Source organism: Hylobates moloch, unplaced genomic scaffold (assembly GCF_009828535.3).
Source record: "Hylobates moloch isolate HMO894 unplaced genomic scaffold, HMol_V3 SCAFFOLD_9, whole genome shotgun sequence".
NCBI lineage: Eukaryota > Metazoa > Chordata > Mammalia > Primates > Hylobatidae > Hylobates > Hylobates moloch.
Window position 1 is genome coordinate 43,689,532 of NW_026652284.1, and position 16,084 is coordinate 43,705,615.

Here is a 16,084-nt window from a genome sequence, read left to right on the forward strand (position 1 = left end):
GGCCTCCAGGACTGTGGGAAAATACATTTCTGTTGTTTTAAGCACCCTGACAGCCCCAAGAAATAAATACAATGCTTTCAATGGAATCACTTAGGAGACTTAGTGTGGAGAAAAAAAAGGTTGAGTGAGTTCTGGGACATTGCAAGGTTTAACCATTGGGCAAATGAGGAGCTGGCTGGTGAGGGGGAAGGAAAAGCAGAGAACAGTGTCCCAGAAGCCAAATGAGGAAAACGTGCCATGGGGAAGTGAGACCGACAACAGCAGACCCTGCTGGTAGGCAGCTAGGAAGATGCTGAGAAATGGGTGCCCTTTGGATGTAGTGTCCTGAGGGTCACTGCTGACTTGTGCTGCTGGGGTCGAGTGGTGGGAGGTTCAAGAGAGGGCGAGTGGGGGAGAACTGGGGAAAACTGAGCATAGTTCTTAAAGCACTTCTGTTGTCAGGGGGAGGAGACACCTGAAGGCTGAGGTAGCTGGAGAGGGATGTAGGGGAAAGTGAAGGCTTTACTTTGATTCCTATGGAAAGTGCAGAAGTGAGGGAAAATGCTAATGCAGAATTTCTAGAACAATGTCTTGAAACAGCAAGAGAGCACAGGACCCGGTGCACGTCAGGGCTCTTGGCTGGCAGCTTCTCTTGTCTCAGGGAAAGAGACAGCAGGGAATTCACAGAGAGAGAGGCAAGTAGGGGAAGGTTTGAGGGCAGAGAAGGGGAAGGTGGGGCATTGTTTCTAGCAGGCAGTGAGAGGGAACGGACTGGGCACATGTCGGGGTTCATGAGGCTCCTCAGGCTGGTGCTCTTGAACTGGAAATGCAGAAAGCTGCTAGGCACCTCAATGCAGGTCACAGCTGTTGTGTGGATGTGGGGGCAAAATAGGTGAAGGGTCGGACTTCCATAGGGCTGGGATTTTACCAGGTGCATATGACACGGGGGAGGGGCAATGAGTGTCTCCAAGCTAGGGGAGGAGAGAAGAGAAGCAGGAGTGGAGGGGAGGTAGGGACGGGCAGGTTTAAGGGATGGGAAGTGCTGGCGAGAGGGTGAGGCTGTAGGGGCTGGAGCAGCTGTAGGAGGGTGAGCGGACAGAAGGGAGGCGATGGCTGAAGTGGAAACGATCAAATGAAGCAAAGGGCAGCGGAATTGGCCAGCCCACAGAGTGGCTCGAGGGGAGAGGGCAGAGTCTTGGAGGGGAGGAAGTCAAGACACAGAGAAGCCGGCATTTGAAGGTGGGGATGGCTACAAATGATGGAATGATGACAGGGCTGTGCTCGGAACAGCAAGGCAGCCGGAGCTGAGCACAGCAAGGAGGAGTGTTTGGGGATCTGAGGACCACAGCAGTGAGGTGAGTCAGACTGGCACAGTCTGATGGTGTGGACTGCAAAGCTGGGGGTCCTGGGTGGCGGAGGTAGAAGGTCTGGAAGTGGTAAAGAAGATCAAGCCATACAGCTCCTTGTAAGGCATGAAAAATACCTCAGCACACCATTGGTCCCATTGACAATACTACAGGTTGAACATACCTAATCCAAAAACCCAAAATCCATATTGCTCCAAGATTCAAAACTCTTTGAAATGGTTAATCAGTAAGTGTAATGCAAATATTCCAAAATCTGAGGATTAAAAAAAAACAACAAACCCAAATCTGAAGCACTTGTGGACCTAAGCATTTTGAGTAAGAGATATTCAACCTGAAGTATCAATGTAATTTTAATAATCATGCAAGTAGTTGGCTCTGTAACATATAACATTGCCAGATAATGATGTTACGGACACTGGGGGTGCTGGGTGGAAAATGAACAAGAGCTGGAAATCCTGAGTTTGTTAAGAATCCACCAGTCCATCACCCTGGGAACTCTGGCATCAACCTCTGCCAACAGGTGCTGAGAAAGGGCTCTGTTCAGTGCCCAGGGAGAGGCCACGAGAGGCCCTGCATGACACTGGGGGAGGACAAAGCTGTTCAGTTGTGGGGTTTTTTCCCTCCAAATTAAGCAGAATGCATCTGCCATTGGCTTCAATGTCAAATACCTCATTTATAATTTCTCATTCCTCCTGGTGTTCTTTATGCCACAAGGAATGCGAAACAAAGCGGCACTTTGTTTTTCCCACAGGCCCAGATACTTATATTTTACTTCCTTCTTCTTTTCTCAGTTTTATTTCAACCAATGAAGTAAGTTTTGTGCAGGAAAGTAAACCTATAGTTAGAGGAAGAGGAAGAAGAAAATACTTTATGGTTAAATACACCTGAATAATGACTCAGAAAACCTTTTTAAAAGCATGTGTTCTGGCTGGGCATGGTGGCTCACACCTATAATCCCAGCACTTTCGGAGGCTGAGGTGGGAGGACTGCTTGAACTCAGGAGTTCAAGACCAGCCTAAACAACATATTGAGACCCTATCTCTATACTTAAAAAAATTTTTTTAAACACACAAAAAATATGTTCTTCTAGTTACTCAGAGCTGTATGAAGCAGAGAATAAAGAATTTATTGTTTTAAACGGAATATAGTCAATCCCCATTTTGTGGCCAATATAGTCATCCAACAAGCATTTTTGAGCATCTACTATATACAAGGCACTGCACCAAGTGCTGGGGATAAAAAGGTAAACATGAACTTATCAAAAAATTCAAATTGCAGTACATGCTATGGAAGAAATTGGCGGGGGCCAAGACTGAGGAGAATGGAGTAAGCAGGAGTTGGGATGGAACTGCTTCAGAAGGAAGGTCAGGGAAGGCATCTGTTGATAAGAGGTGTGGTGTGGCTCAGAACAAAGGGTGGCAGCTTCCAGGAAGTGGGTTCTGGAAAGGCACTGGGATAGGGAAGCGCGTGGTGGGCTCAGTGCTGAGGAATCAGTCACATGCACAGGTGTTGGGAGTCTCTCTGGGTGTGGTGGGAACCCACTGAACGGAGCTGAGCAGGGATGCGAAACCATCCAGTCTATAAGATTCACAGAGACCGAGAACAGCACGGGGGTGGCCAGGGGCTAGCAAGCAGCCGCGGGGAGCTGGCATTGAGTGGGCGCAGAGTTTCCGTCCGGGAAGATGAAAGAGTTCTGCAGGTGGATGTTGGTGATGGTTTCACAACAATGTGAATGTTCTTACTGCCAACAACCGTAGACGTGGACATGGTTAAAATGGTGTAATTTGTGTTTATTTTACCACCACAATTTTAAAAAGGCAAAAATTTTAAAACCATCCAATTGTCCCTGCCTACTTTGTGGAGCCTGGAAAGAGGGTAGACAAAGAGACAGGAGGGAGGCTCATTAGGAGCAGGGCTGCCTGGGAAAACACATGGGCACCCTTCTGTTAAAAGCTATTGTTTATCCAAAATCCAAATTTGACTGTATATCTTGAATTTCTTCTGTTTGCCAAACTGGACAACATCAGTTAAGAAGCAACTGTGGGGCACGATGGTGTGTGCCTGTAATCCCAGCTACTTGGGAGGCTGAGGTGGGAGGATGGCTTGAGCCCAGGAGCTCTGGGCTGCAGTTTGCTATGCCCATCCGGTGTCTACACTAAGTTCGAAGTCAATATGGTGACTCCTGGGAGTGGAGGACCTCTAGGTTGGTTAAGAAGGGGTAAACCGGCCCAGGTCAGAAGCGGAGCAGGTCAAAACTCCTGTGCTTAGGAGTAGTGGCATCATGCCTGTGAATAGCCACTGCACTCCAGCCTGGATAACATAGCGAGACCCCATCTCAAAAAAGACAAAAAAAAGCAGCAACTGCAATAGTGCAGATGAGAGACAATGGTGACCTGGAGGGGGAGATCTATTTTGGAAGAAGAAATGAGAGGACTTGCTTATGAGTGAGGAGGGCTGGGCAGACCATTGGCTGAGAAAGCCATGGCTCAGGGGGACCCTGTGTGGCCACCTCCCGGGGACTGTGGCCTGCCTAGGTGGAATGCCACCTGTGCACATGGGCTCTGAGCCCTACTGGGGCAGGGCCTCTGGAGTGCTGTCAGCTGCAGGCCTCATCTCCAAGGAACAGGTCTTTTTGTGGGGAGGGGAAGAGGCCAGGAGGCAGCAACTGTGGCAGGAGCTCAGTTGGGGTCTTCCACACCAGGGTGGGCGGCCCTCTGGCAGCCCCGGAGACGCTGTGGCATCCCTCTGAGCCTTGGGCACGGTGTCAGGCTGCTGCTTGGCAGAGAGGAGCTGCCTTAGAAACCATACCAAGGAGCCCAGACACACCATTTCCTGGGGTGACGCTGAATCAGGGTGAGATCTGCAGAGCTGTGCTTGGTGGAGGCCTGAGATCCCGACCTCAGTGAAACCTGGGGAAATGCATTCCAGGCACCAAACTGACCTCAGAATACACATTTAAGTCAAATCAGTCTTCAATGGGGCAAGGGCTACTTTTGGTGACTCAGTTTTTAGATGCTTCTCATTGTGTTTCACAAAGCCCCACGAGCTGCATAGCTACAGACACAAATGCACAGCTACAGCACGTGCTCTGAGGGTAGGCGAAGAATGCTGTGTTTCTACAGAAGTCTACAAAACCATATATTTTTAAAAACCAATAATTTAAGTTCCTCTCTCAGTAATTTTATTTCATCTTATTCCATCACAGAAGAAAACCACTTTAAAAAACAAGAATGAGGCTGGGTGCGGTGGCTCACGCCTGTAATCCCAGTGCTTTGGGTGGCCGAGGCGGGTGGATCCCCTGAGGTTGGGAGTTCAGGACCAGCCTGGCCAACGTGGTGAAACCCAACTCTACTAATAATACAAAAATTAGCTAGGCGTGGTGGCACACGCTTGTAATCCCAGCTATTCGGGAGGCTGAGGCAGGAGAATTGCTTGAGCCCGGGAGGCGGAGGTTGCGGTGAGCCAAGATCGCGCCATTGCACTCCACCCTGGGTGACAAGAGCAAAACTCCATCTCAAAAAAAAAAAAAAGAATGAGAAGTGCATGGTTCCATTTAAGTACAAAGAGAAATCACATTTTTTTCAAGAGTAAGGTGTGCTGAGTGGTCAGGGAGGCATGGAGAGAAGAGCAGCAGCAGAGGAGAAAGAAAAAGGAAGAGGAGTCAGCCAGGGCTAGGGAGGAGCCTGTGCAGGCAGAGAACAGGGTTCCAGGAATCAGGAAGAGGGAGAGGCCGAGGGCTTGGCTTCCACCCAAACCACGTCACTAAGAAGGGTCCAGCCAGGTTGTCAAAGACTTCCCTGTCGCAAAGTCCCGTGGCAGTTTCCCTGCTCTCTGACTCTGCCTCAGAACTCCCTGTCACCTGCGCTGCAACCCCACTTGCTCCTTACAGGCCACTGTGCTTCTGGTGTCCCCAGCCTGCTCTCTGACTTGTCCCTCTCAGCCCTTTCTTTGGGGTCTGTCTGGGGCTGTCCTCTGCCCCTTCCCACACTCCCTAGGGGACCTCATCCAACCCCTATTTATATGACTGTCTGTGGTGCCAGCCTCCCTGAACCCTCTAGCCCCAGACCCCTATACTAAAATGCCTGTCCACGCTAGCTGCCCATCTCTAGCTGATGTTTCATGGCACTTCAAACCCAGTACAGCAAAACTAATTTCATCAGCCACCTCAACCCCGTGCCCGCGATGGCAGTCCTCAGCTGCCCCATGCACATTCCTTCTCTATTTCTATGTGCCTGTGGTAGGGAACACTGACCTCGCTCAGGCCCATCCTCCCTCCCTCATCCCTGGACTCTAGCTTTCACCCCTTCTAATCATTTTTGTATACGGTGGCTGGGGCAACTTTTAAAGCACAGGTCTCATCCTATCACATTCCTGCTGAAATGCTCAGTCGATCCCCATTATCCCCAGCAACCCACCTCAGTTTCATAACTCAGGCCTCACACCTGCTTCAGGGACAGCACCAGGAAAGCCACTTGGTTGAGAGGTTTAATTATCTCCAGACTTGGGCTGAACTCCTTCAGGTGCTTCTTGGCTTTAATGAGGGGTTGGAGAGAGGGCCTGAGAATCCAGCTCTGAATTGAAAAAGCTCAGAATAAGTCCTGTCCGTTTCAGAGTGTACCCTTTAGAGACGAGCTCTGTTTGCTTTTGTTTTTTTAGAAGCAGGGTCTTGCTCTGTCACCTAGGCTGGAGGGCAGTGGGCGTAATCATAGCTCACTCGAGCCTCAACTTCCCGGGTTCGATCGATCCTCTCATCTCAGCCTCCTGAGTAGCTGGGTTTACAGGCACGACCATCAGGCCTGGCTAACTTTTTTTTTGGTAGAGATAGGAGTCTCACTGTGTTGCCCAGGCTGGACTCAAACTCCCAGCCTCAGACAACCCTCCCACTTCAGCCTCCCAAAGAGCTGGGATTACAGGCATGAGCCACTGTGCCAGACAGAGACGAGCTCTGGGCTAGAACGCAAACTCTCCCATTCCTTTTCCATCCCACCCTTCCTGGTCTCAGTTTTAAAAAACAAAACAAAAACAGCAACAAAAACAGTAATAAAACAAAATTTTAGGAGCATGAAAAGCTGAGAACTCTGTGATTCTCCAATAGTCAAAACAGACCAATTTCTATAAAGAACACCTTGGTGTGTTGGGGGAGAACAGAGGTAACATGAATACATATTACAGTAAATACAAAAAGCATCCACTAATGACTAAAAGGGTAAAACTGTAAGTCCTGTTGAAACTATTTGCTGAGTATAAGCATTTTTATTTTGTACAGATACATTTTTTAAACCAGAGTTATCTACAAAACAGTTTAGTCTTCCACAACTGAGAATGAACAGGTCTAGTTGTTTTTTTTTTTTTTTTTGAGACGGAGTCTTGCTCTGCCCCCCAGGCTGGAGTGCAGTGGCACGATCTCGGCTCACTGCAAGCTCCGCCTCCCGGGTTCACGTCATTCTCCTGCCTCGGCCTCCCGAGTAGCTGGGCCTACAGGTGCCCGCCAACACGCCCGGCTAATTTTTTGTATTTTTAGTAGAGACGGGGTTTCGCCGTGTTAGCCAGGATGGTCTCGATCTCCTGACCTCATGATCCGCCCGCCTCGGCCTCCCAAAGTGCTGGGATTACAGGCTTGAGACACCACGCCTGGCCCACGAACAGGTCTAGTTTTTTTGTTTTTTTTTTGGACGGAGTCTTGCTCTTGTTGCCCGGGCTGGAGTGCAGTGGCATGATCTTGGCTCACTGCAATCTTCGCCTTCTGGGTTCAAGCGCTTCTCCTGCCTAAGCCTCCTGAGTAGCTGGGATTACAGGCACACACCACCATGCCCGGCTAACTTTTGTATTTTTAGTAGAGACAGGGTTTCACCATGTTGGCCAGGCAGGTCTCAAACTCCTGACCTCAGGTGATTCACCCACCTCGGCCTCCCAGAGTGCTGAGATTACAGCCATGAGCCACTGTGCTCGGCCTAGTTTCCTTAATGTCCATGTCTCTCAGAGTGCCTCCTAAGCTGTTCTCTCCATATACCCCAACTTGCATCCCCGTGTACTCCTTTTCTGTGCCTTTGTGCACCAGGTTCCTACAACCGAAGACCCATCCCTGCATCCACACCCCTTCCCAAGGTAGCACGGCTAATCCTGGCTCTCAGGGTCACCTCCTCCAGGAAGCCCACCTTCCACCTGCTAGCCCACCCTACTACACTCCATCCTCCTCCGTGTACTCTGAAAGTAGCATACGGTGCCCGCTCTGACAGCCCTTGCCATATCCCGGGGCTGTACCCTGTCTTTGCCTGCAACTCACCTGCCCCCCACTCCATGCCATGTGCCCTTTGCTCATCCCTCCTGACACAGCGCCTGGCTGTGCTCAGGATAGCTGTGTGGGTGAAAGGGAGGGTGAGGGGGCTCAGGGAGAGCAAGCCAAGTGCTGGAGACAAAGGTCAGCTGGAATTTACTCTCCACTGCTCCCTTCAAAATGCTTTCTTGCTTTCTTTCTTTCCTTCTTTTTTTTTTTTGAGATGGAGTCTTGCTCTGTCACTCAGGCTGGAGTGTAGTGGTGTGATCTTGGCTCACTGCAACCTCTGCCTCTTGGGTTCAAATAATTCTCCTACCTCAGCCTTCGGAGTAGCTGGGATTACAGGCACGCACCACTAAGCCCGGCTAATTTCAAACTGCCTTCATCTCCACTTTTCAACTGTGACCAGCTGGTGATAAACTCTGCCCACTCCTAAACCACTTCAGTTGAATTCTAGCCCTGCAAGCTTCCATGATGAGTACCCAAAGAGAATAGTATTTTGTGACTTACGGTAGCACTCACCAGAAATTGCCACCCCTGGTCAAAATAACATTAAGGGACAGATCTTGCCTGCAGGCCAAAAGCGCCACGACCTCCGCCATACACTAACCCAAAGCTTCCCAATCAAATTTAAAGCAAAAATAAATTCTGCCTTATTTGCTATTTTAACAGCCAGTCATGATTCCTCTTGCTTAAATATGCAAAACAGCCCCACCCCCATCTTACCAAAAAAAAAAAAAAAAAGAGTTCCTGTTTTATACTATTTTTAAATGACAGTTTCCTATCCCTTTGGCTTTTTCAGAAGGAAACTGCATATGATCCACTTTTGCAATTCTGACAGTAACTAGTTTCATTTGTCCATTTTCTAAGTTTTCATGGTCAAAGTTTAAGCTGAAAACATAACACTCATTATTCAAAAAAGATAAATAGAGCATTTAAGTGCCCAACATGTAGGTACTGCATTAAAGTGATATATTTGTGTTCCTTTATTCAGAGCAATGTTAAAGTCTTATATCAATGTCATCTGTATAGCCTCAGAATCATTAGTTGCAACTTTCGGTGACGATTCACATAGATAGTCTAAATAGAAGGAGATTACCTAGTCATGGAATATTAGAGCTGAGGCTGTGGGAAACCCAACCTGTGCCTCCCATCTCACAGATGAGGACACTGGTGCCCACAAAGTGATTTTCCCCATGCAGAAGCAGGTTTTCTGGTTCTTGGCTCAGTGATTTCTCCATCATTAGCATCATCTAGGCTCCATTTACAAAATCATGGCAACATTTCTCAAATTCTGAGAAAGAGCTAACCACCAGCTGTGTTAACATTTGTATGCTGAGAAAGCTGAGGTTTCCAAGCATCAGCTCCAAGCAATGCCCACTCAGGGACCATCACATCCTGGCCACTATGTGGCCCCTGTATCCAGAGCGGCACCCGGCTCAGATTCCTCTATGAAATTCATGAATGCCTTCTTCAGTGCTGGCTGTTTTTCTCTCTAAGGAGCCTCTTGTGCTTGAAAGAGTGATTGGGAATGTGTAGGCCTCAGTAAGAGTCATGTATGAGAATTTCCACGTGGAGGGGAGATTATATATGGAGTGGGGAGCGGATCTGGCCTCCTGGTTAAACCACAAACCATGTCAGTCACCTGTGGCTTCCACTTGCCACCACGTCTGACTCAACATCTCAATGCAACTCTCCCTCCAGCTTAAGTGAACTAAACATGAGGACACTATCAGTCAAAGGTTATTACTAATCAAGGCTTTGAAGATAAAGCAGTTGAATCACTGGGATAATAGCCTTGAGGTGGAATATGAGTGAGACAGAAGAAGAGACCCACTATGGATGATATTGGCAAATATTCTAGAAACTTCCCAAGAACTTCCCCCTCTAGACCCTTCAAGCCTGATTTACCACCAACATACTGGTGAGTTTCAACCAAGAGATATTACAAGGGATTCCCAGTCTATACACTGTTTTCTCACTCAGTAGCTACAACTATGAGGGTGTGCTCAGAAAGCTCTGCTGTTAAAACGCCCTCCTACTCAAAACGGTCGAGAACTTCCTAGATAGAGTTTTCCTACCTTCCTCATTTTACCAATTTCCACCTTAAAATGTGGCTTTAAATTTAATACTGGGGGTAAAATATACCTTAAGCATAACCTCCATCTTGGCAATAAAGACTTTTGAGGTGGAAAAAGCTAAAGAAAACATTAATTTTGATGGTCAAAATCCATAACGGGGAAAATGCATATCACAGTAGTGTTGAGTGCAAAATGACCATAGCAGCAACTGTAACCATGAGACAACAGCAGGCTGCAAAGGAAAGAATCAGTTATCTTGAGTCAGAAGTCCCTGGATCAAGTCCCAGCAATTCCGCATACTAGCTCGGTAACCTTGGCCAAGTCCAAGTTCACCTTGTTATCTGTAAGAGGTACTAAACAACAAAATATATGCTTTCAAGGCTGTTGGGCTCAAATTAGATAATGGAGGTAGAAGTGCTGTATCAACAAGAAGAAGCTAAAATAAATGTTACTTGTTGCCATGATAATAACAACAACTCTGATTTTGCAAGTTTTTTGTTTTGCTTTGTTTTGTTTTAAAGAGGCAGATTCTTGCCATGTTGTCCAGGCTGGTCCTGAAGTTCTGGCCTCAAGCAATCTGCCCGTTTCAGCCTCCCAAGTAGCTGAGATCATAGGTGCATGCCACTTTGTTTGGCTTGATTTTGCAGTTTTTACTGACATTTAACTCACAAACAATTGTTTCATTTTTAGTAATTTTTGCACTTCAGAGATATCACCACCAAAGAGTAATAAATGCTTTGATTCACTTGGTCTGAATTACAAGATGATTTATTTGCTCTCCAAACTGCAACTGTAAATTTTTCACTTCTTTTTCCTCTCAGTTTGACATGTCTATGATTCCATCTCAGCTTCTGGTGAAGGAAATCCCCACTGGTTTTAACCCCTTTTCTTTCCAAGCTCATTTTTCTTCTCTGACATAGGGCCTAAAAGCTGAAAGGGAATTATGCAAAGTCTCTCTGCTCTGAAAGTATCAAACTTCCTTTGCAAAGAGGTATTTTCCTATTTCAGCATAAAAAGCACTAAATTGCTTAATTTAATATAAAGAGAAAAGCAATGGGTAAAGCTCCTGTAGTCAGGATTTCTTGATCTATGTTGAATGGGCTATGGATGGTTGGAGAGTGTGGATTATTACACTTGAGCTCAGACAAGTCTTTCAGAACTCATCCTGAGACAGGAAGTGATGAAATCAGCTCTCACATGAACTGTGAGGCTGTCATGTGCACCTAGCCACTTTCTGTCTCAATGGGCGACAGGGGAATGTGGAGGGGAGAGTAGGGCATGGGGAAGTGGGTAGTGGGGAGCGGGAAGAAGAGGCCAACACAGACGGTGGGAAAAGTCCCAACTCTGCCCCTCACAGTTTCCCTTATTCTTCTAGGGCTAAGATTAAGTAAACTGGGTTATTTCTACTCCCAATGACCAATCTCTCATTGTGAAAATCTGCTGAATTTAACCACCCCTTGTGAACATTCAATTTCCCAACTCTGATGCTGTTGACAAGGGTTATGGAAGACAGCAAGTCGCATCATTATCGCACAGCCTACTAACTGTTTAGTTAGAGCTAACACAGCAAATGGACTTCTGTAATTCCTCTTCTGCTTTATCCCTAAATTTCCACCCTAAATAGTAAAGTGGGGGGAAGGTATAGAAAAGGTTGGATTATTGAAGTATCTGGGCCCCAGGTATCTCTGTCACTGTGGGGCAGCTTTAATAATAATTCTATTGTCATGTTATTCACTATGGAAAAGTGATAGAGTTAATTAGTGGCACATGATAGAGAAGGAAAGGTAAGATAATGCAGAGATGGCCTTCTTGGCACAGACAGATCATTTCAGAAAGGTGTGTGAAGGAGGAGGAGGAGTGCTGGGTAGCAGTGGTCATCAGTGAGGGCATTCCAGGGGGACGAGGGAGCAGGTGCAGTGAGCAGAAAGTGGAAGTGGAAGGTATGGGATTTCAGGCTGAAGCTGAAGCGTACAGGCCCTACTCCTTGTTGCCAAGGGTAAGATCCCCTTCTCAAATTATCTGTATTATCATAAGAAAAGCCACAGGTACAAGAAGCAGATAATGATTAAGGATGGAGAACAGGTGGTCTCACTAGCGCCACCTTGAGGGAAGGGCTGGGAAAGAGTCTGAGCGAGGTTTGCAGCTTGAGCAAAGATGAACTCAAATGGAGCCAGTGCTTAGTTGTAAGGAAAATGAATTTTGTGCTGAATGAACATACTTAGGGTCCTGCCGGCTGCTGCTGACCCGTGACTCTCCCAGTGACACTGAGCAGTTAATGCACTTGAGCCAGATGTCCTATGGGTTCCACCAAGGGGCCACTGCTAGGAAAGAGACCCTGGACCTGTGAACATGAGTTCACCTGGCACGGGCTGGATTCAGTAAACTGGCTTGGATGGAGACCAGTGGTGCTGACCTTGATTGCCCCCAGCCCCTCCTGTCACCGAGGGGGCTCAGCCCCATCAGAGTTGACAGAAGAGTCAACTGAAGCCCCCTGGAATCCGCAGCACAACAGTCACAGTCAATGCCAGGATCTGTGGTAACCTTCCTCGTAAGTTGTGAAGGTCTAGAAAGTAGCTTCTCCCCCTATTCATTTCTAGGTTAGAAAAATTACTCTTCGAGGTAATGGTAGTAATTCACTAAATTAAAGACTCAGCACAGAGGCTTTGACTTGGACCTTAAAAGCTTTGACTATGTCAAGATAAAGTCTTACAAGATAAGCCATGCAAAACCCAATACAAAATACCCATGTGACAAAATAAAGTCATTCTCTGGGTACAGTACATATACAATGTGTGTAATTTCTACCCTAAAGAACTGTGGGTACAGATCAGACCCCTAGCAGATGGAATGGCGGTGACCACTCAGGCCCTCCAGGCCATGTGTCCCGATGTTCCATAGCCCTGTCCAAGTGTGACAAACCTTTGTTACACTCCTCAAGTCTCTTGACCCATGGGGACACCCAAATCACCACCTGAGTAGAGGGCCTCATTGATCCGTGTAAGTATGGCCCAAGTTTATCAGACTTCTGCTTTCTCCATTTCCTGATCTGTTTTCTACACGGGTTCTAGAGCTGTGCCCAACCCCACCTATTCCTCTTACTGCAGAGAGGTGGTTTTCAAACTATAGTTCTGGAAACCTTGGAATCCCATGGAGCCTTCCAGGGGCCAGCATAGACTTTGAGGACAGGGCTAAAAAGGCAGGGCTGCTGGGTCCTTTCCTTGCCCCTCTGTTCCACCACAGCAATTATGCTTCTTTCTTATTAGATGTTGGCATTTCAGGGCACACTTGAATTTCCAACTCAGATGAGGAACCTGTTAGGCTTGCCAAGTCCCGGAGGCGGAGAGGATGCCTGAGCATGAGCAGCGTGACTCACCCATCACACACCTTTACTGGAAGGATGGGCATTGCCCTCCCTTGGGTTTTCCCAGCTTCCACCAGCAGGCTCAGAGCTGCTTGTGTCCGTGCCAAGCATGTGACACAACAACATCTGTGTTTGATGTGACCCTCAACAACATCTCCTTAAAGCAGGAATTACCATTCCTGCTTTGCCCAAATAGGCAAAGGGCTTCTGAAATGGAAGCAGGATGGCTATCGAGTGGCAGAGCCAGAACACAAACTCCAGTCCCCAGGTGCTGAATGCCAGCTTAGCCCACGATGCTCTATTACAGAACCTGTGTCCAGCCCTACCTTACGTGAGGTGATTCACCTCTGTACTCATGCATTCCTTGGATCTCGTATTCTCAAGAAGGCCGTAGGAATTTCCTAACTAAAAGAGGTACCTAACTAAAAGAGGGACCAGCCTTCCCTAGAACTTCTATAAATCTCTTTTGCTACATACACTGGGCTTCATGAAACCACCCATTGCCAATACTGAGAAACATGCACGCAAATTGCTGAACATTACTAATGGACACAATGAAACTAGTAAAAGCCAGCAGCTGGCATCATTCAAGTGTGCATTTCCTTGATATTTTGGGCACATTGCGGGGCTTCTGGATAACTTGCTTCTGCTCTTAAATACACTTCAGGAAACATGTGATTCCAAAGTAAATAAACAGGCAACTCCTAGGCTAGTACTAAAAATAGTACAAATGAATATTTCACAGAATCCTGATGGCACATCCAACAAGAAGGAGCGAGAAGAAGAGGAGCAGGCAAGTGACATAGTTCCTCTGTTTTCAAGAATACAGAGGACTTAAAAGTATCCATACATTCGATTCGTAACTTAAATAAAACATATGCATCATTTAAAAGCTGCTGTGCTTACATAGGATGGAACCGCCTCTCCCAAATGCTGAGAAAGTGATTGATTCAGCTGCACTGTTTCTATGACTTGTGAAATGAACATAAAGAGGTTGACTTGGCTTATAGAAGATGATATCCAAGTCAAAACTCAACACGTGCACACAATCCATGTGAATCTCCTATTACTATCTCCAAGAACTGTACTGTGGAAGGTCTTTTTCTCATAACTGCTGCTGGGAAACATTCAACAGAAGTTCCTTCTCCCTGGAACAATAACTCCTTCATGAATTTGACGCAGGGAAGTCTTTGCAAATGCACATGCACATGGGGCTTTTTGAATATGTTACCTGAGCAGAAAAGTCAATGAGCTTTGGAAGCAGCACCTTGCCACCTTCATCACTCTTCAGGAAATCCAGCAAACTACCTATGGAGAAAGAAAGAACAAGTTAGTGCATTTCAAATACACAAGAAAAAATCCAAACAAAATTCACATCATCATTACTATTACAGGGGAACCCCCCACAAAATGATTGGCTTTGCAATTCTATATGGTTATATGAAGCCTTTTCCTGGTATTGGTCAAACCCAGTCCCCTCTAATCTGTTACCTTTGACCTGATGTGAAACATGGCATGTGCTCCAGGTGAGAAAGAACGTGGCTGGATACCACTTTTCTCACTACAGGTGTCTGAGAACCATGCATTTCAGAGTACTTGCCACCATGATCCACTCACTGCAGCCTCCCAATCTTTAGCAAGCTCACTGGAAGGCCTGCCCTCTGCAGACACTTGGCCAGGCTCAACTCCCATCTGTATCCAGCAAAAAGCACAGAACTTGGCACATATTCTAGGTGCTCAATGAATGTTTTCTGAGACAGGGTCTTACTCTGTCACCCAGGCTGGACAGAAGTGGCATGATTACAGTTCACTGCAGCATCAGCCTCCCAAGCTCAAGCAATCCTCCCACTTTCAGCCTCCCGTGTAGCTGAAGGTACATGCCATCACACCCAGCCAATTCTTTTATTTTTTTGTAGAGATAGGATTTCACCACGTTGCCCAGGCTGGTCTCAAATTCCTGGACTCAAGCAATCCTCCCACCTTGGCCTCCCAAAGAGCTGGGATTATAGGTGTGAGCCACCACGCCCAGCCTCAAAGAGTATTTGATGAGTGAACTGCGCTTTGGAAAAAAGTGAAACCTACCTAAGAAGGAGTGTGCTGCTGAACAAACTCTCCAACCTCCTATGGCTTCATCTCTAAAACAAGACCTGTTTTTCCCCTAGAACTTTAAGTACCAGCCTCACGGGTAGCCTTGGTCACGTTGTTTACCTCATCTAGGTCTCTGTAAAATGGGCATGTACTAGAGGCTATATTAGAGTTTTGGGGAGGTTGGAATCAAAGGTTGCATCCGAAGCACATACCATGATGGTTGACAGGTAGCAAGTGCTCAGTAAACGTTATGCTATCTCATCTATGACACAGAACAATAGTACTTAGCCCTCAGGCTGCTGAAAAGACTAAGTGAGATCACCCATGGAAAGCACCAAGAGCAGTCTGGTATATAGTAAGTGTTCAATAAATATTAGGCATTGTTGGCCAAGCTTGGTGGCTCACGCCTATAATCCCAGCACTTTGGGAGGCCAAGGCGGGTGGATCACCTGAGGTCGGGAGTTTGAGACCAGCCTGGCCAACATGGTGAAACTCTGTCTCTACTAAAAAATACAAAAATTAGCCAGGCATGGTGGCAGGCACCTGTAATCCCAGCTACTCGGGAGGCTGAGGCAGGAGAATCGCTGGAACCTGGGAGGCAGAGGTTGCAGTGAGCCAAGATAGTGCCACTGCACTCCAGCCTGGGTGATAGAGCAAGACTCTGTCTCAAAAAAAAAAAAAAAAATATATATATATATATATGGTATTGTTACATAGTAAAACTCATATTTATACCTATCATTAAGAATACTCTAAGTTAATTAATTCAACAATATTTACTGAACTCCTATAAGGTGTCTGGCCCTGAGCCTGGTTTCTGGGCTATAGCAACCCAAGCCACAAGAGCTAATTGGTTTGTTTGCTTTAAAACAAACAAACAATGCCATTGTTTGGAAAGACTCTGAGTGACTGATATTTTGAAATACTCACAGAT

General features: G+C 46.8%; 1 protein-coding gene across 4 annotated transcripts in view; it reads right to left on the bottom strand.

Moving 5' to 3' along the window:
* LYN (LYN proto-oncogene, Src family tyrosine kinase) overlaps positions 1-16,084 on the bottom strand; it is a 158,340-nt gene that overhangs the window by 28,884 nt on the left and 113,372 nt on the right. For all 4 annotated transcript variants that reach the window (XM_058443634.1, XM_058443635.1, XM_032759749.2 and 1 more), the window contains one exon: positions 14,294-14,370. In XM_058443634.1, coding sequence (XP_058299617.1) covers positions 14,294-14,370 — 77 coding nt within the window. The remainder of the gene's footprint in view (positions 1-14,293; positions 14,371-16,084) is intronic.